At 43.9% G+C, this 21,041-nt stretch overlaps 1 protein-coding gene across 1 annotated transcript in view; it reads right to left on the bottom strand.

Annotated features, from left to right (window-relative positions):
• pard3bb (par-3 family cell polarity regulator beta b) overlaps positions 1-21,041 on the bottom strand; it is a 627,684-nt gene that overhangs the window by 274,568 nt on the left and 332,075 nt on the right. The window contains exon 15 of the mRNA XM_041843623.2: positions 7,000-7,044. Within this exon, the coding sequence (XP_041699557.2) occupies positions 7,000-7,044 (45 nt within the window). The remainder of the gene's footprint in view (positions 1-6,999; positions 7,045-21,041) is intronic.

Raw genomic sequence — 21,041 nt, 5'->3', positions numbered from 1 at the left:
TTAGGTTCTAGTTTTTCTATTTCTAGGTTTGGCCGGGTGTGATTCCCAATCAGAGGCAGCTGTCGCTCGTTGTCTCTGATTGGGGATCATCCTTAGGTAGCCCATTGCCTACTGTGTATTGTGGGATCTTGTTCCTGTTAGGCTGGTGTGTGTATAGCCCTTTGGACTTCACGTTACGTTGTTTCGTTGTATGTTTATTTAGTCAATAAACATGTACGCTTTTCACGCTGCACCTTGGTCTGACCCGTCTCACAACGTTCGTGACAACTGGACACCTGGAGATTACTATTCCCAATACAAAACACTATTCATTGTTTGCTCAAAGTAAGAAAAGCTATTCAATAATTGACTACATTTGTATTTCCTCAAATGCACTAATCAATTTACTGGATGAAAAAATTCATGATATAGTGATATTGGATCATTCTCCGTTATCATGCTTAATTACACCAATAGAAAATACACTTATCGAGAGAATTTGGAGAATGAACAAAGTGCTTCTTCTGGACCCAAAATGTATTAAATACGTAAGCAAAAAAATTAAAACATCATCATTACAAATGTAGACATAGAAGACATACAGTGGGGGAAAAAAGTATTTAGTCAGCCACCAATTGTGCAAGTTCTCCCACTTAAAAAGATGAGAGGTCTGTAATTTTCATCATAGGTACACGTCAACTATGACAGACAAATTGCGGAAAAAAAATCCTGAAAATCACATTGTAGGATTTTTTATGAATTTATTTGCAAATTATGGTGGAAAATAAGTATTTGGTCACCTACAAACAAGCAAGATTTCTGTCTCTCACAGACCTGTAACTTCTTCTTTAAGAGGCTCCTCTGTCCTCCACTCGTTACCTGTATTAATGGCACCTGTTTGAACTTGTTATCAGTATAAAAGACACCTGTCCACAACCTCAAACAGTCACACTCCATACTCCACTATGGCCAAGACCAAAGAGCTGTCAAAGGACACCAGAAACAAAATGGTAGACCTGCACCAGGCTGGGAAGACTGAATCTGCAATAGGTAAGCAACTTGGTTTGAAGAAATCAACTGTGGGAGCAATTATTAGGAAATGGAAGACATACAAGACCACTGATAATCTCCCTCGATCTGGGGCTCCACGCAAGATCTCACCCCGGGGGGTCAAAATGATCATAAGAACGGTGAGCAAAAATCCCAGAACCACACGGGGGGACCTAGTGAATGACCTGCAGAGAGCTGGGACCAAAGTAACAAAGCCTACCATCAGTAACACACTACGCCGCCAGGGACTCAAATCCTGCAGTGCCAGACGTGTCCCCCTGCTTAAGCCAGTAAATTTCCAGGCCCGTCTGAAGTTTGCTAGAGTGCATTTGGATGATCCAGAAGAGGATTGGGAGAATGTCATATGGTCAGATGAAACCAAAATAGAACTTTTTGGTAAAAACTCAACTTGTCGTGTTTGGAGGACAAAGAATGCTGAGTTGCATCTAAAGAACACCATACCTACTGTGAAGCATGGGGGTGGAAACATCATGCTTTGGGGCTGTTTTTCTGCAAAGGGACCAGGACGACTGATCCGTGTAAAGGAAAGAATTAATGGGGCCATGTATCGTGAGATTTTGAGTGAAAACCTCCTTCCATCAGCAAGGGCATTGAAGATGAAACGTGGCTGGGTCTTTCAGCATGACAATGATCCCAAACACACCGCCCGGGCAACGAAGGAGTGGCTTCGTAAGAAGCATTTCAAGGTCCTGGAGTGGCCTAGCCAGTCTCCAGATCTCAACCCCATAGAAAATCTTTGGAGGGAGTTGAAAGTCTGTGTTGCCCAGCGACAGCCCCAAAACATCACTGCTCTAGAGGAGATCTGCATGGAGGAATGGGCCAAAATACCAGCAACAGTGTGTGAAAACCTTGTGAAGACTTACAGAAAACGTTTGACCTGTGTCATTGCCAACAAAAAGTATATCACAAATTATTGAGAAACTTTTGTTATTGACCAAATACTTATTTTCCACCATAATCTGCAAATAAATTCATAAAAAATCCTACAATGTGATTTTCTGGAATTTTGTTTCTCATTTTGTCTGTCATAGTTGACGTGTACCTATGATGAAAATTACAGGCCTCTCTCATCTTTTTAAGTGGGAGAACTTGCACAATTGGTGGCTGACTAAATACTTTTTTCCCCCACTGCACATTAAGGGAATTATAATCTCATACTCGGCAAAAGTTAAATCTGATTTAAACATTTTAAATAAAGGAAAATAAATCACTATCTTAGCAAAAGCCCATGAAAAATATTTACAAGGTAAAGAAGAAAATAAAATGTCTGAACTTCAGCAGGAATACGATGTTTTACTTTTGAAGAGAGCCAACAACTACAGGTTAAACTCAAATAAAGCATACTACTTAACGGCACATAAACCTGGTAAATAAAGCATACTACTTAACGGCACATAAACCTGGTAAATAAAGCATACTACTTAACGGCACATAAACCTGGTAAATAAAGCATACTACTTAACGGCACATAAACCTGGTAAATAAAGCATACTACTTAACGGCACATAAACCTGGTAAATAAAGCATACTACTTAACGGCACATAAACCTGGTAAATAAAGCATACTACTTAACGGCACATAAACCTGGTAAATAAAGCATACTACTTAACGGCACATAAACCTGGTAAATAAAGCATACTACTTAACGGCACATAAACCTGGTAAATAAAGCATACTACTAAACGGCACATAAACCTGGTAAATAAAGCATACTACTTAACGGCACATAAACCTGGTAAATAAAGCATACTACTTAACGGCACATAAACCTGGTAAATAAAGCATACTACTTAACGGCACATAAACCTGGTAAATAAAGCATACTACTTAACGGCACATAAACCTGGTAAATAAAGCATACTACTTAACGGCACATAAACCTGGTAAATAAAGCATACTACTTAACGGCACATAAACCTGGTAAATAAAGCATACTACTTAACGGCACATAAACCTGGTAAATAAAGCATACTACTTAACGGCACATAAACCTGGTAAATAAAGCATACTACTTAACGTCACATAAACCTGGTAAATAAAGCATACTACTTAATGGCACATAAACCTGGTAAATAAAGCATACTACTTAACGGCACATAAACCTGGTAAATAAAGCATACTACTTAACGGCACATAAACCTGGTAAATAAAGCATACTACTTAACGGCACATAAACCTGGTAAATAAAGCATACTACTTAACGGCACATAAACCTGGTAAATAAAGCATACTACTTAACGGCACATAAACCTGGTAAATAAAGCATACTACTTAACGGCACATAAACCTGGTAAATAAAGCATACTACTTAACGGCACATAAACCTGGTAAATAAAGCATACTACTTAACGGCACATAAACCTGGTAAATAAAGCATACTACTTAACGGCACATAAACCTGGTAAATAAAGCATACTACTTAACGGCACATAAACCTGGTAAATAAAGCATACTACTTAACGGCACATAAACCTGGTAAATAAAGCATACTACTTAACGGCACACAAACCTGGTAAATAAAGCATACTACTTAACGGCACATAAACCTGGTAAATAAAGCATACTACTTAACGGCACATAAACCTGGTAAATAAAGCATACTACTTAACGGCACATAAACCTGGTAAATAAAGCATACTACTTAACGGCACATAAACCTGGTAAATAAAGCATACTACTTAACGGCACATAAACCTGGTAAATAAAGCATACTACTTAACGGCACATAAACCTGGTAAATAAAGCATACTACTTAACGGCACATAAACCTGGTAAATAAAGCATACTACTTAACGGCACATAAACCTGGTAAATAAAGCATACTACTTAACGGCACATAAACCTGGTAAATAAAGCATACTACTTAACGGCACATAAACCTGGTAAATAAAGCATACTACTTAACGGCACATAAACCTGGTAAATAAAGCATACTACTTAACGGCACATAAACCTGGTAAATAAAGCATACTACTTAACGGCACATAAACCTGGTAAATATCTTGCAGCTCAATGATCAGCCTGTTAAGAGTATTTCTCATTATGAAGCTGACAGCTGTTTGAGTCACGCGCGTTTGTGTAGAAAGAGACAAAACGGGAGTCTTGAGGTGAGTCACTTCTGAAAGAGACAAAACGGGAGTCTTGAGGTGAGTCACTTCTGAAAGAGACAAAACGGGAGTCTTGAGGTGAGTCACTTCTGAAAGAGACAAAACGGGAGTCTTGAGGTGAGTCACTTCTGAAAGAGACAAAACGGGAGTCTTGAGGTGAGTCACTTCTGAAAGAGACAAAACGGGAGTCTTGAGGTGAGTCACTTCTGAAAGAGACAAAACGGGAGTCTTGAGGTGAGTCACTTCTGCAGCGTGACTCAAGTGAGGTGATCAAGTCACACTTGAATGAAATTCACTACTAATGTTTTGCCAGCTATATATCTTATAACTATTAAGTTGATGAAACTATACACAAAAGTATGTGGGCACCCCTTCAAATTAGTGGATTCAGCTATTTCAGCCACATCCGTTGCTGACAGGTGTATAAAATCGAGCACACAGCCAGCCATGCAATCTCCATAGACAAACATTGGCAGTAGAATGGCCCGTACTGAAGAGCTCAGTGACATTCAACGTGGCACCGTCATAGGATGCCACCTTTCCAACAAGTCAGTTCATCAAATTTCTGCCCTTCTAGAGCTGCTCCGGTCAACTGCAAGTGCTGTTATTATGAAGTGGAAACGTCTAGGAGCAACAACGGCTCAGCCGCGAAGTGGTAGGCCACACAAGCTCACAGAACGGGACCGGCTGAGTGCTGAAGCGCGTAGCGCGTAACAATTGCCTGTCCTCAAATGCAACACTTAACCGACTTCCAAACTGCCTCTGGAAGCAACGTCAACACAAGAACTGTTCGTCGGGAGCTTCATGAAATGGGTTTCCATGGCCGAGCAGCCGCACACAAGTCTAAGATCAACATGCTCAATGCCAAGCGTCGGCTGGAGTGGTGTAAAGCTCGCCGCAATTGGTCTCTGGAGCAGTGGAAACACGTTCTCTGGAGTGATGAATCACGCTTCACCATCTGGCAGTCCGACGGATGAATCTGGGTTTGGCGGATGCCAGGAGAACGCTACTTTCCCGAATGCATAGTGTCAACAGTAAAGTTTGCTGGAGGACGAATAATGGTCTGGGGCTGTTTTTCATGGTTCGGGCTAGGCCCCTTAGTTCCAGTTACAATGACATTCTAGATGATTTTGTGCTTCCAACTTTGTGGCAACAGTTTGGGGAAGGCCGTTTCCTGTTTCAGCATGACAATGCCCCCCGTGCACAAAGCGAGGTCCATACAGAAATGGTTTGTCGAGATCGGTGTGGAAGAAATCCTGACCTCAACCCCATCGAACACCTTTGGGATGAATTGGAACGCCGACTGCGAGCCAGGCCTAATCGGCCAACTTCAGTGCCCGACCTCACTAATGCTTGTGGCTGAATGGAAGCAAGTCCCCTCAGCAATGTTCCAACATCTAGTGGAAAGCCTTCCCAGAAGAGTGGAGGCTGTTATAGCAGCAAAGGGGGGACCAACTCCATATTAATGCCCTTGATTTTGGAATGAGATGTTCGACGAGCAGGTGTCCACCTACTTTTGGTCATGTAGCATATATATAAAATGTGCCAAATAAATTCTCTCCAGCTGGGTTTTGGGTTAGCTAAGTGGCTAACGTTAGCTTACAAGATCAAGCTTCTTGCTAACAGCAACAGAGACAATCCCCTCCTGGATTAAGATCCCTGCTGTGCAATATTTGTTTTGTGCACGCTGCAAACTGCATTTTGAGATACTTGCATAACTTTATGAGCTGGGTTGTCTGTCCTAGTAGTAAATGTTTGCATGTACATCGTTAGCATTTACCTAGCATCCGCTATGGGGATTCCTTAGTACTTGTTAGCATTTTGTTAGCATTATGGTAAGTGAAATTTTCTGGGACTCGACTTGAGACTTGGACCTTGTGACATACTTGCTGGTGACTCCAATAAAAGTGACTTGGTGACCTTTGGTGTGTAGTAGTGTGTGTAGTAATGTGTAGTAGTGTGTAGTAGTGGTTAGTATGTAGTAGTGTGTAGTAGTGGTTAGTATGTAGTAGTGTTTAGTAGTGTAGTAGTTTGTAGTAGTGTGTAATACTGTGTAGTATTGTGTGTAGTGTGTAGTAGTGTTTAGTGTGTAGTATTGTGTAGACACAAGCAAGTCTCAAGTCGAGTCCCAAGTAGAACAGATTGAGTCTTGAGTCAAGTCCATGTCGTGCATTCTAAGAGAAAGTCAAGTCACAAGTCTTGAGTCAAGTCCATGTCGTGCATTCTAAGAGAAAGTCAAGTCACAAGTCTTGCGGCTACTGTCTCTGGCTGCATGGAGAGTAATCCATGGAGACTCTGTGCCACAAAATTAGACAAAACATTACAACCTGGCCAGATCATTTCAAGCCATCAGTCTCAAGTCAAAATCGAGTCCTGAGTATTGAGGCTCCAAGTAAAGTGTCAAGTTATTTTAATTTATATCAAGTCGAGTCTCAAGTCATCAAATTTGTGACTCGAGTCAGACTCCGCTACACACTACAACATAGTACTACACACACACACACACACACAAACTACTACACAATACTAAACACACACACAAACTACTACACAATACTACACACACACACTACTACACACTACTACACATTACTACAGAGTACGACACAGTACTACTCTACTATTTGGGATGCTCTAGACTTCCTGTCTGCCAGTGTCTGAGGTCCTCCTGTCAGTCAGCATGCAGGGCCTCTCCAGGACCAGCTGTGCCCCATCCATCAGAGCACCTAGCTGGGGCCCTCAAGGGTCTTCAAGGGCCAGGCTCTCTACGGAAGGCCTCCATCAGCATAGCATTGTGTGTGACGTCTCCTAATCTACAGGGAGAGCTGGAGCTTTCCTCACCTGACTTGTGGCCTGCTAGTGATCCCACGTTGCTTTCATCTGCCACTGGAAACAAAACACACAGAGGCCACAAAGTCAAGACATGCAGGAAGAGAGGAGGAGCGGAGAGGATGAGGAGAGAGGGTTCAGGGCAAGGGAGGGAGGAGATATGGATCAAGCAAGGAAGGAGAGAAGAGTATAGGAATCATCCCAGGTAGGGAGGAGGAGAGGAGAGTTGGATCAGACCAGGCAGGGTGGAGGAGAGGAGAGGAGAGGAGAGAGGGATCAGACCAGGCAGGGAGGGAGGGAGGAGAGAGGGATCAGACCAGGTAGTGAGGAGGAGAGGAGAGGAGAGAGGGATCAGACCAGGTAGGGAGGAGGAGGAGAGGAGAGAGGGATCATACCAGGGAGGGAGGAGGAGGAGAGGAGAGAGGGATCAGACCAGGGAGGGAGGAGGAGAGGAGAGAGGGATCAGACCAGGGAGGGAGGAGGAGAGGAGAGGAGAGGAGAGAGGGATCATACCAGGGAGGGAGGAGGAGAGGAGAGGAGAGAGGGATCAGACCAGGCAGGGAGGAGGAGAGGAGAGAGGGATCATACCAGGGAGGGAGGAGGAGAGGAGAGGAGAGGAGAGAGGGATCAGACCAGGCAGGGAGGAGGAGAGGAGAGGAGAGGAGAGAGGGATCAGACCAGGGAGGGAGGAGGAGGAGAGGAGAGAGGGATCAGACCAGGCAGGGAGGAGGAGAGGAGAGGAGAGGAGAGAGGGATCAGACCACGTAGTGAGGAGGAGAGGAGAGGAGAGGAGAGAGGGATCAGACCAGGTAGGGAGGAGGAGGAGAGGAGAGAGGGATCAGACCAGGCAGGGAGGAGGAGAGGAGAGGAGAGAGGGATCATACCAGGGAGGGAGGAGGAGGAGAGGAGAGAGGGATCAGACCAGGTAGGGAGGAGGAAAGGAGAGGAGAGGAATAACCTGGGGGAGGAGGGAAGTCCTGCTCAGGTTAAGTTTTAATGAGTGGTAATTACAGCACAAGGCAAACTGGGAGGTTTGTGATCAATAGAGAACCCACTGCGGGGACACACTGATAACATCTCTGAACCGGTGCGTGTGTGTGTGTGTGTGTGTGTGTGTGTGTGTGTGTGTGTGTGTGTGTGTGTGTGTGTGTGTGTGTGTGTGTGTGTGTGTGTGTGTGTGTGCAGAGTGAGTGCACACCAGCTGATTAATGGACTGCTGAATGTATATTTTTTTCTCTTCCGTTGTTTGCTCTTTTCCATATTAGGTCCATCTCTGATAAGCTGCCCAGGAAAGGGCTGGAAATAGTTCATATTAATATATGTAGCCTTAGAAATAAGGTTCATGAAATCAATAACTTGCTAACATCAGATAACATTCATATATTAGTCATTTCTGAGACTCACTTAGATAAGTCACTTTGGATAAAAGCGTCTGCTAAATGGCATATTATTATTATTATTATTATTATTATTATTATTATTATTATTCATTTGATGAAACAGCAGTAGCAATACAAGGATATAACATCTACAGAAGAGACATAAATGCTTTTTGGGGAGGTGTTGCTGTATATATTCAGAGCCATATCCCTGTAATGCTTAAATAAGATCTTATGTCAAGTGTTATTGAAGTGTTGTGGTTGCAGGTTCACTTGGCACATCTAAAGCCTTTTCTTTTGGGGTGTTGCTGTAGGTCACCAAGTGCTAACAGTCAGTATCTAAATAATATGTGTGAAATGCTTGATAGTGTATGTGATGTAAACAGAGAGGTCGACTTTCTTGGGGACCTGAATATTGACTGGTTTTCATCAAGCTGTCAGCTCAAGGAGGAAGCTGCTCACTGTAACCAGTGCCTGTAATCTGGTTCAGGTTATTAAACAAGATCATCCGCATGTATCGATCACATTATTCATATTAATGCTCACGAGTGGCGCAGCGGTCTAAGGCACTGCATCTCAATGCTAGAGACGTCACTACAGACCAGGGTTCGATTCCAGGCTGTATCACAACCGGCCGTGATTGGCAGTCCCATAGGGAGGCGTATAATTGGCCCAGTGTCGTCCGGGTTTGTTCTTAACTGACTTGCCTAGTTAAATAAAGGTTAAATAAATACAAAAATTGAATAATAATAATAATAATAATAATAATACTAATAATAATAATAATACTGTAGAACTTTGTTCTAAAAATGTACCCGTACCCATTGGATGCAGCGATCACAACATAGTGGCTATATCCAGGAAAGCCAAAGTTCAAAAACCTGGAACTAAAATAGTGTATAAGAGATCATACAAAATATTTTGCTCTGACTCATGTGTGGATGATGTTAAACATATTTGTTGGTCTGTTGTGATTAATAAGGAGCATCCAGACGCTGCACTTGATGAATTTATGAAATTGCTTATTCCAATTATTGTTAAACATGCACCTGTTAAGAAACTGAGTGTTAAAACGGTTAAGGCTCCATGGATTGATGAGGAATTGGAAAAATGTATGGTTGAAAGATATTATTTTTATTAATTTTTTCACCTTTATTTAACCAGGAAAGCCAGTTGAGAACAAGTTCTCATTTACAACTGCGACCTGGCCAAAATAAAGCAAAGCAGTGCGATAAAAACAACAACACAGAGTTACATATGGAATAAACAAAACATAAAGTCAATAACACAATAGAACATCTATATACAGTGTGTGCAAATGTAGTAAGTTATGGAGGTAAGGCCATAGTGCAAAATAATTACAATTTAATATTAACACTGGAGTGATAGATGTGCAGAAGATGATGTGCAAATAGAGATACTGGGGTGCAAATGAGCAAAATAAATAACAATATGGGGATGAGGTAGTTGGGTGGGCTAATTTCAGATGGGCTGTGTACAGGTGCAGTGATCGGTAAGCTGCTCTGACAACTGATGCTTAAAGTTAGTGAGGGAGATAAGAGTCTCCAGCTTCAGAGATTTTTGCAGTTCGTTCCAGTCATTGGCAGCAAAGAACTGGAAGGAATGGCGGCCAAAGGAGGTGTTGGCTTTGGGAATGACCAGTGAGATATACCTGCTGTTGATTTGGTGACCAATGAGCTAAGATAAGGCGGGGATTTGCCTAGAAGTGATTTATATTTATTTTGGCAACGAATATGTAGTGAGGGCCAACCAACGAGAGGCTACATGTCACAATGGTGGGTAGTATATGGGGCTTTGGAGACAAAACGGATGGCACTGTGATAGACTACATCCAATTTGCTGAGTAGAGTGTTGGAAGCTATTTTGTTAATGACATCACCGAAGTCAAGGATCGGTAGGATAGTCGGTTTTACGAGGGCATGTTTGGCAGCATGAGTGAAGGAGGCTTTGTTGTGAAATAGGAAGCTGATTCTAGATTTAACTTTGGATTGGAGATGCTTAATGTGAGTCTGGAAGGAGAGTTTACAGTCTAACCAAACATCTAGGTATTTGTAGTTGTCCACATATTCTAAGTCAGACCCGCCAGAGAGTAGTGATTCTAGTCGGGCAGGCGGGTGCAAGCAGTGTTCGATTGAAGGGCAAGTTGCAGCGGAGGGTGCAGAGCTGGTGGCCAGGGTAGTGGTAGCCAGGTGGAAAGCATAGCCAGCCGTAGCAAAATGCTTGTTGAAATTTCTATTATCATAGATTTATCGGTATTGACAGTGTTTCCTAGCCTCAGTGCAGTGGGCAGCTGGGAGGAGGTGCTCTTTTTCTCCATGGACTTTACAGTGTCCCAAAACTTTTTGGAGTTAGTGCAACAGGATGCAAATTTCTGTTTGAAAAAGTTAGCCTTTGCTTTCCTAACTGATTGTGTATATTGGTTCCTGACTTCCCTGAAAAGTTGCATATCGCGGGGGCTGTTCGATGCTAATGCAGTACGCCACAGGAGGTTGTTGTGCTGGTCAAGGGCAGTCAAGTCTGAGGAGAACCAGGGGCTATATCTGTTCTTAGTTCTGAATTTTTTGAATGGGGCATGCTTATTTAAGATGGAGAGGAAAGCACTTTTAAAGAACAACCAGGCATCCTCTACTGATGGAATTAGGTCAATATCCATCCAGGAAACCTGGGCCAGGTCAATTAGGAAGGCCTGCTCGCTGAAGTGTTTTAGGGAGCGTTTGACAGTGATGAGGGGTGGTCTTTACGGACGTACCCATTACGGACGCAGGCAATGAGGCAGTGATCGCTGAGATCCTGGTTGAAGACAGCTGAGGTGTATTTAGAGGGTAAGTTAGTCAGGATGATATCTATGAGGGTGCCCATGTTTACGGATTTAGGGTTGTACCTGGTAGGTTCCTTGATCATTTGTGTGAGATTGAGGGCATCTAGTTTAGATTGTAGGACGGCCGGGGTGTTAAGCATATCCCAGTTTAGGTCACCAAGCAGTACGAACTCTGAGGATAGCTGGGGGACAATCAATTCACATAGGGTGTTCAGGGCACAGCTGGGGGCTGAGGGGGGTCTGTAGCATGCGGCAACAGTGAGAGACTTATTTCTGGAAAGGTGGATTTTTTTAAGTAGAAGCTCAAACTGTTTGGGCACAGACCTGGATAGTATGATAGAGCTCTGCAGGCTATCTCTACAGTAGATTGTTCAGGGCACAGCTGGGGGCTGAGGGGGGGTAAAAGGAGTGGATAATAAGTCTGGCTGCACATCTGACTGGCTGACTTCAAGCAAATAGAGAAATGATGTGACTAAACTCAACAAAAAGAAGGAACTGTATTATGAAGCTAAGATCAATGATATAAATAATTATGAAAAAAAAAAAAAAAACTTTGGAGCACTTTAAACAAAATTATGGGCAGAAAGACAAATTCAACTCCATCTTTCATCAAATCAGATGGCTTATTCATCACAAAACCATTTGATGTTGCCAATTAATTTAATGATTACTTCGTTTGCAAAGCTGGCAAACTTAGGCAGGAAATGCCAACAACGAACAGTGAGCCATCATATTCATGCATAAAAATATTTTTTTTGTTTAAATGAAAGAAAAGCAAGCAATTTTTTTTTTTTTTTTTTTTTTTGTGGGAGGGGTGGAAAAAGTACTGTTATCGATCAATAATGACAAACCTCCTGGCATTGACAACTTAGATGGAAAGCTACCGAGGATGGTAGCTGACTATAGCCACTCCTATCTTTCATATCTTTAATCTGAGCCTAGAGGAACTATTTGTCCTCAGGCCTGGAGGGAAGCCAAAGTCATTCTGCTACCCAAGAGTGGTATAACGGCCTTCACTGGTTCTAACAGCAGACCTATGAGCTTACGGTAAAACCTCTTGCAGGTTGTAACATAAGTAATTTTAAACATACTGACTATAGCCTACGGGTAGCGACTGATACAGTGAACTATTTGTAACTATGTTTACAAATAAAAACCACAACATTTTTGTTTAGTCTATGTAGCTGGCCTCCTCCCCTGATTTCTATCCAGTCTACTCAGGTCATTCGTTATGGCTTTAATGTGACATTGGCTCTAGTTTTGTCTTATCTTGATTTTTGTCCAGTCGTGAGGTCGAGTGCTGCAAGGAAAGACCTAGTTAAGCTGCAGCTGGCCCAGAACCGAGCGGCACGTCTTGCTCTATATTGTAATCAGAGGGCTGATTATACAGTGTCATCGGAACGTATTCAGACCCCTTTATTAAAAATAAAAAAATAAAAAAATATATATATATATATATATATACACAGTGGGGGGAACAAGTATTTGATACACTGCCGATTTGCAGGTTTTCCTACTTACAAAACATGTAGAGGTCTGTAATTTTTATCATAGGTACACTTCAACTGTGAGAGATGGAATCTAAAACAAAAATCCAGAAAATCACATTGTATGATTTTTAAGTAATTAATTTGCATTTTATTGCATGACATAAGTATTTGATCACCTACCAACCATTAAGAATTCCGGCTCTCACAGACCTGTTAGTTATTCTTTAAGAAGCCCTCCTGTTCTCCACTCATTACCTGGATTAACTGCACCTGTTTGAACTCGTTACCTGTATAAAAGACACCTGTCCACACACTCAATCAAACAGACTCCAACCTCTCCACAATGGCCAAGACCAGAGAGCTGTGTAAGGACATCAGGGATAAAATTGTAGACCTGCACAAGGCTGGGATGGGCTACAGGACAATAGGCAAGCAGCTTGGTGAGAAGGCAACAACTGTTGGCGCAATTATTAGAAAATGGAAGAAGTTCAAGATGACGGTCAATCACCCTCGGTCTGGGGCACCATGCAAGATCTCACCTCGTGGGGCATCAATGATCATGAGGAAGGTGAGGGATCAGCCCAGAACTACACGGCAGGACCTGGTCAATGACCTGAAGAGAGCTGGGACCACAGTCTCAAAGAAAACCATTAGTAACACACTACGCCGTCATGGATTAAAATCCTGCAGCGCACGCCAGGTCCCCCTGCTCAAGCCAGCGCATGTCCAGACCCATCTGAAGTTTGCCAATGACCATCTGGATGATCCAGAGGAGGAATGGGAGAAGGTCATGTGGTCTGATGAGACAAAAATAGAGCTTTTTGGTCTAAACTCCACTCGCCGTGTTTGGAGGAAGAAGAAGGATGAGTACAACCCCAAGAACACCATCCCAACCGTGAAGTATGGAGGTGGAAACATCATTCTTTGTGGATGCTTTTCTGCAAAGGGGACAGGACAACTTCACCGCATCAAAGGGACGATGGATAGGGCCATGTACCGTCAAATCTTGGGTGAGAACATCCTTCCCTCAGCCAGGGCATTGAAAATGGGTCGTGGATGGGTATTCCAGCATGACAATAACCCAAAACACACGGCCAAGGCAACAAAGGAGTGGCTCAAGAATAATCCCATTAAGGTCCTGGAGTGGCCTAGCCAGTCTCCAGACCTTAATCCCATAGAAAATCTGTGGAGGAAGCTGAAGGCACCGTATTGAGGGGAGGATGGATGGGGCCATGTATCGCAAGATCTTGGCCAACAACCTCCTTCCCTCAGTAAGAGCATTGAAGATGGGTCGTGGCTGGGTCTTCCAGCATGACAACGAACCGAAACACAAAGCCAGGGCAACTAAGGAGTGGCTCCGTAAGAAGCATCTCAAGGTCCTGGAGTGGCCTAGCCAGTCTCCAGACCTGAACCCAATAGAAAATCTTTGGAGGGAGCTGAAAGTCCGTATTGCCCAGCGACAGCCCCAAAACCTGAAGGATCTGGAGAAGTTCTGTATGGAGGAGTGGGCCAAAATCCCTGCTGCAGTGTGTGCAAACCTGGTCAAGACCTACAGGAAACGTATGATCTCTGTAATTGCAAACAAAGGTTTCTGTACCAAATATTAAGTTCTGCTTTTCTGATGTATCAAATACTTATGTCATGCAATAAAATGCAAAGTAATTACTTAAAAATCATACAATGCGATTTTCTAGATTTTTGTTTTAGATTCCGTCTCTCACAGTTGAAGTGTACCTATGATAAAAATTACAGACCTCTACATGCTTTGTATGTAGGAAAACCTGCAAAATTGGCAGTGTATCAAATACTTGTTCTCCCCACTGTATATATATACATACACAGTGGGGGGGAAAAGTATTTGATCCCCTGCTGATTTTGTACGTTTGCCCACTGGCAAAGAAATGATCAGTCTATAATTTTAATGGTAGGTTTATTTGAACAGTGAAAGACAGAATAACAACAAAAAAATCCAGAAAAACGCACGTCAAAAATGTTATAAATTGATTTGCATTTTAATGAGGGAAATAAGTATTTGACCCCCTCTCAATCAGAAAGATTTCTGGCTCCCAGGTATCACACTCTTAAAGGGAGCACACTCTTAAAGGGAGTGCTTCTAATCTCAGCTTGTTACCTGTATAAAAGACACCTTTCCACAGAAGCAATCAATCAATCAGATTCCAAACTCTCCACCATGGCCAAGACCAAAGAGCTCTCCAAGGATGTCAGGGACAAGATTGTAGACCTACACAAGGCTGGAATGGGCTACAAGACCATCGCCAAGCAGCTTGCTGAGAAGGTGACAACAGTTGGTGCGATTATTCGCAAATGGAAGAAACACAAAATAACTGTCAGTCTCCCTCGGCCTGGGGCTCCATGCAAGATCTCACCTCGTGGAGTTGCAATGATCATGAGAACGGTGAGGAATCAGCCCAGAACTACACGGGAGGATCTTGTCAATGATCTCAAGGCAGCTGGGACCATAGTCACCAAGAAAACAATTGGTAACACACTATGCCGTGAAGAAATGAAATCCTGCACCGCCCGCAAGGTCCCCCTGCTCAAGAAAGCACATATACAGGGCCGTCTGATGTTTGCCAATGAACATCTGAATGATTCAGAGGAGAACTGATTGAAAGTGTTGTGGTCAGATGAGAACAAAATTGAGCTCTTTGGCATCAACTCAACTCGCTGTGTTTGGAGGAGGAGGAATGCTGCCTATGACCCCAAGAACACCATCCCCACCGTCAAACATGGAGGTGGAAACATTATGCTTTGGGGGTGTTTTTCTGCTAAGGGGACAGGACAACTTCACCGCATCAAAGGGACGATGGATAGGGCCATGTACCGTCAAATCTTGGGTGAGAACATCCTTCCCTCAGCCAGGGCATTGAAAATGGGTCGTGGATGGGTATTCCAGCATGACAATAACCCAAAACACACGGCCAAGGCAACAAAGGAGTGGCTCAAGAATAATCCCATTAAGGTCCTGGAGTGGCCTAGCCAGTCTCCAGACCTTAATCCCATAGAAAATCTGTGGAGGAAGCTGAAGGTTCGAGTTGCCAAACGTCAGCCTCGAAACCTTAATGACTTGGAGAAGATCTGCAAAGAGGAGTGGAACAAAATCCCTCCTGAGATGTGTGCAAACCTGGTGGCCAACTACATGAAACGTCTGACCTCTGATTGCCAACAAGGGTTTTGCCACCAAGTACTAAGTCATGTTTTGCAGAGGGGTCAAATACTTATTTCCCTCAATAAAATGCAAATCAATTTATAAAAATGTTGACATGCGTTTTTCTGGATTTTTTTTTTTTTTGTTATTCTGTCTCTCACTGTTCAAATAAACCTACCATTAAAAGTATAGACTGATCATGTCTTTGTCAGTGGGCAAACGTACAAAATCAGCAGGGCATCAAATACTTTTTTCCCTCACTGTATATATATTGCAATCTACGCACAATATCCCATAATTATAAAGCAAAAACATTTATTTATTTTTTTTTTGCAAATGTATTATAATTAAAAAACAGAAATACCTTATTTACATAAGTATTCAGACCATTTGCTATGAGACTTGAAATTTAGCGCAGGTGCATCCTGTTTCCATTGATCATCCTTGATATGTTTCTACAACTTCATTGGAGTCCAACTGTGGTAAATTCAATTGATTGGAAACGATTTGGAAAGGCACACCTGTCTATATAAGGTCCCACAGTTGACAGTCCATGTCAGACCAAAAACCAAGCCATGAGGTCGAAGGAATTGTCCGTAGAGCTCCGAGACAGGATTGTGTCGAGGCACATATCTGGGGAAGGGTACCAAAAAAAATTCTGCATGCATTGAAGGTCCCCAAGAACACAGTGGACTCCATCATTCTTAAATGGAAGTTTGGTACCACCAAGACTCTTCCTAGAGCTGGCCATGCAGACAAACTGAGCAGCCTTGGTCAGGGAGGTGACCAAGAACCCGAAGGTCACTCTGACAGAGCTCTAGAGTTCCTCTGTGGAGATGGGAGAACCTTCCAGAAGGACAACCATCTCTGCAGCACTCCACCAATCAGGCCTTTTTGGTAGAGTGGCCAGAAGAAGCCACTCCTCAGTAAAAGGCACATGACAGCCCACTTTAAGTTTGCCAAAAGGCACCCAAAGACTCTCAGACAATGAGAAACAAGATTCTTTGGTCTGATGAAACCAATATTGAACTCTTTGGCCTGAATGCCAAGCATCATGTCTGGAGGAAACCTGGCACCATCCCTACGGTGAAGCATGGTGGTGGCAGCATCATGCTGTGGGGATGTTTTTCAGCGGCAGGGACTGGGAGACTTGCTCCAGAGTGCTCAGGACCTCAGACTGGGGCGAAGGTTCACCTTCCAACAGGACAGCTAAAGGGTAGAGCTGCCGCTTTCAAGGAACGGGACTCTAACCCGGAAGCTTATAAGAAATCCCGCTATGACCTCCGACGAACCATCAAACAGGCAAAGAGTCAATACAGGTCTAAGATTGAATCATACTACACTGGCTCTGACGCTCGTCGGATGTGGCAGGGCTTGAAAACTATTACAGACTACAAAGGGAAGCACAGCCGCGAGCTGCCCAGTGACACAAGCCTACCAGACGAAGCTAAACCACTTCTATGCTCGCTTCGAGGCAAGCAACACTGAAGCATGCATGAGAGCACCAGCTGTTCCGGACGACTATGTGATCACGCTCTCCGTAGCCGATGTGAGTAAGACTTTTAAGCAAGTCAACATTCACAAGGCCGCTGGGCCAGACGGATTACCAGGGCGTGTACTCCGAGCATGTGCTGACCAACTGGCAAGTGTCTTCACTGACATTTTCAACATGTCCCTGACCGAGTCTGTAATACCAACATGTTTCAAGCAGACCACCATAGTCCCCGTGCCCAAGAACTCTAAGATAACCTGCCTAAATGACTACCGACCCGTGGCACTGACGTCTGTAGCCATGAAGTGCTTTGAAAGACTGGTCATGGCTCACATCAACAGCATAATCCCAGAAACCCTAGACCCACTCCAATTTGCATACCGCCCCAACAGATCCACAGATGATGCAATCTCTATCGCACTCCACACTGCCCTTTCCCACCTGGACAAGAGGAACACCTACGTGAGAATGCTATTCATTGACTACAGCTCAGCATTCAACACCATAGTGCCCTCTAAGCTCATCACTAAGCTAAGGATCCTGGGACTAAACACCTCCCTCTGCAACTGGATCCTGGACTTCCTGACGGGCCGCCCCCAGGTGGTAAGGGTAGGTAACAACACATCTGCCACACTGATCCTCAACACGGGGGCCCCTCAGGGGGTGCGTGCTCAGTCCCCTCCTGTACTCTCTGTTCACCCATGACTGCATGGCCAGGCACGACTCCAACACCATCATTAAGTTTGCCGACGACACAACAGTGGTAGGCCTGATCACCGACAACGATGAGACAGCCTATAGGGAGGAGGTCAGAGATCTGGCCGTGTGGTGCCAGGACAACAACCTCTCCCTCAACGTGACCAAGACAAAGGAGATGATTGTGGACTACAGGAAAAAAAAGAGGACTGAGCACGCCCCCATTCTCATCGACGGGGCTGTAGTGGAACAGGTTGAGAGCTTCAAGTTCCTTGGTGTCCACATCACCAACGAACTATCATGGTCCAAGCACACCAAGACAGTCGTGAAGAGGGCACGACAAAGCCTATTCCCCCTCAGGAGACTAAAAAGATTTGGCATGGGTCCTCAGATCCTCAAAAAATTCTACAGCTGCACCATCGAGAGCATCCTGACTGGTTGCATCACCGCCTGGTATGGCAACTGCTTGGCCTCTGACCGCAAGGCACTACAGAGGGTAGTGCGTACGGCCCAGTACATCACTGGGGCAAAGCTCCCTGCCATCCAAGACCTCTATACCAGGCGGTGTCAGAGGAAGGCCCTCAAAATTGTCAAAGACTCCAGCCACCCTAGTCATAGACTGTTCTCTCTGCTACCGCACGGCAAGCGGTACCGGAGTGCCAAGTCTAGGTCCAAAAGACTTCTCAACAGCTTCTACCCACAAGCCATAAGACTCCTGAACAGCTAATCATGGCTACCCGGACTATTTGCACTGCCCCCCCACCCCATCCTTTTACGCTGCTGCTACTCTGTTAAGTATTTATGCATAGTCACTTTAACTCTACCCACATGTACATATTACCTCAACTACCTCAACTAGCCGGTGCCCCCGCACATTGACTCTGCACCGTTACCCCCCTGTATATATAGCCTCCCTACTGTCACTTTATTTTACTTCTGCTCTTTGTTTTTCTCAACACTTTTTTTTTTTTTTTTTTTTGTTTTATTCTTACTTTTTTTGTTTAAAATAAACGCACTGTTGGTTAAGGGCTGTAAGTAAGCATTTCACTGTAATGTCTGCACTTGTTGTATTCGGCGCATGTGACCAATAAAATTTGATTTGATTTGATTTGATTTGATTTGATTTGATTTGATTTGATTTGATTTGATTTGACAACAACACTAAGCACACAGCCAAGACAACGCAGGAGTGGCTTCGGGACAAGTCTCAATGTCCTTGAGTGGCCCAGCCAGAGCCCGGACTTGAACCCGATCTAACATCTCTGGAGAGACCTGAAAATAGCTGTGCAGCGACGCTCCCCATTCAATCTGACAGAGCTTGAGAGGGTCTGCAGAGAAGAATGGGAGAAACTCCCCAAATACAGGTGTGCCAAGCTTGTAGCGTCATACCCAAGAAGACTCAAGGCTGTAATTGCTGCCAAAGGTGCTTCAACAAAGTACTTTGCTTTGTCATGATGGGGTATTGTGTGTAGATTGACAAGGGGAAAAAACAATTTAATCCATTTTAGAATTAGGTTATAACGTTACAAAATTCTGAAAAAGTCAAGGGGTCTGAATACATTCCGAATGCACTGTAAATCCTATGCATGCCAGTCTCTCTTGGCTAACAGTTAAGAGACTGACTGTATCACGTCTTATTTTTATAAGAAACATTAATGTGTTGAAAATCCCAAATTGTTTGCATAGTCAACATACACACAGCTCTGACACACACACTTACCCTACCAGACATGCCACCAGGGGTCTTTTCACAGTCCCCAAATCCAGAACAAAATCAAGAGAGCGTACAGTATTATATAGAGCCATTATTGCATGGAACTCCGTTCCATCTCATATCGCTCAAATGGACAGCAAACCTGGTTTCAAGAAACAGATAAAGCATCACCTCACGGCACAATGCCTCTCCCCATGTGACCTAGAAAGTTTGTGTGTATGTATTGATATATAGGCTATGTGTGCCTTTAATTTTGGGGGGGGATATAGTTATGTCATTAAGCTGTCTATTAATGTTCTGTATTATGTCATGTTTCATGTTCTGTGTGGACCCCAGGAAGAGCAGCTGCTTACAACCGCAGACCACGTGTAACCACGTCAGCCCAGAACCTCCACATCCGGCTTTTTCACCTGCGGGATCGTCTGACACCAGCCATCCGGTCAGCTGATGAAACTGTGGGTTTGCACAAACTAAGCATTTCTGCACAAACTGTCAGAAACTGTCTCAGGGAAGCTAATCTGCGAGCTCGTCGTCCTCACCAGGGTCTTGACCTGACTGCAGTTCGGCGTCGTATTCGACTTCAGTGGGAAACTGCTCACCTTCGATGGCCACTGGCACACTGGAGAACTTACCTGGCAGATTGCAGACAGCTTGTATGGCGTCGTGTGGACGAGCTGTTTGCTGATGTCACTGTTGTGAACAGAGTGCCTCATGGTGGCGGTGGGGTTATGGTATGGGCAGGCATAAGCTACGGACAACAAGCACAATTGCATTTTATCGATGGCAATGTGAATGCACAGAGATAAAATGACGAGATCCTGAGGCCCATTGTCGTGCCATTCATCCGCCGCCATCACCTCATGTTTCATCATGATAATGCATGGCCCCATGTCGCAAGGATCTGTACACAATTCTTGGAAGCTGAAAATGTCCCAGTTCTTGCATGGCCTGCATACTCACCAGACATGTCACCCATTGAGCATGTTTGGGATGCTCTGGAACCTCGTGCACGACAGTTTGTTCCAGTTCCCGCTAATATCCAGCAACTTCGCACAGCCATTGAACAACCTAATCAACTCTATGCGAAGGAGATGTGTCGTGCTCCATGAGGCAAATGGTGGTCACACCAGATACAGACTAGTTTTATGATCCACACCCCTACTTATTTTTTAAAGGTATCGGTGACCAACAGATGCATATCTGTATTCCCAGTCATGTGAAATCCATAGATTATAATTTATTTCAATTGACTGATTTCCTTATATGAACTGTAAC

This window comes from Coregonus clupeaformis, chromosome 23 (assembly GCF_020615455.1).
Source record: "Coregonus clupeaformis isolate EN_2021a chromosome 23, ASM2061545v1, whole genome shotgun sequence".
NCBI lineage: Eukaryota > Metazoa > Chordata > Actinopteri > Salmoniformes > Salmonidae > Coregonus > Coregonus clupeaformis.
The sequence above is the reverse complement of the archived record's forward strand: the minus strand, read 5'-3'. Positions and strand labels throughout refer to the sequence as shown.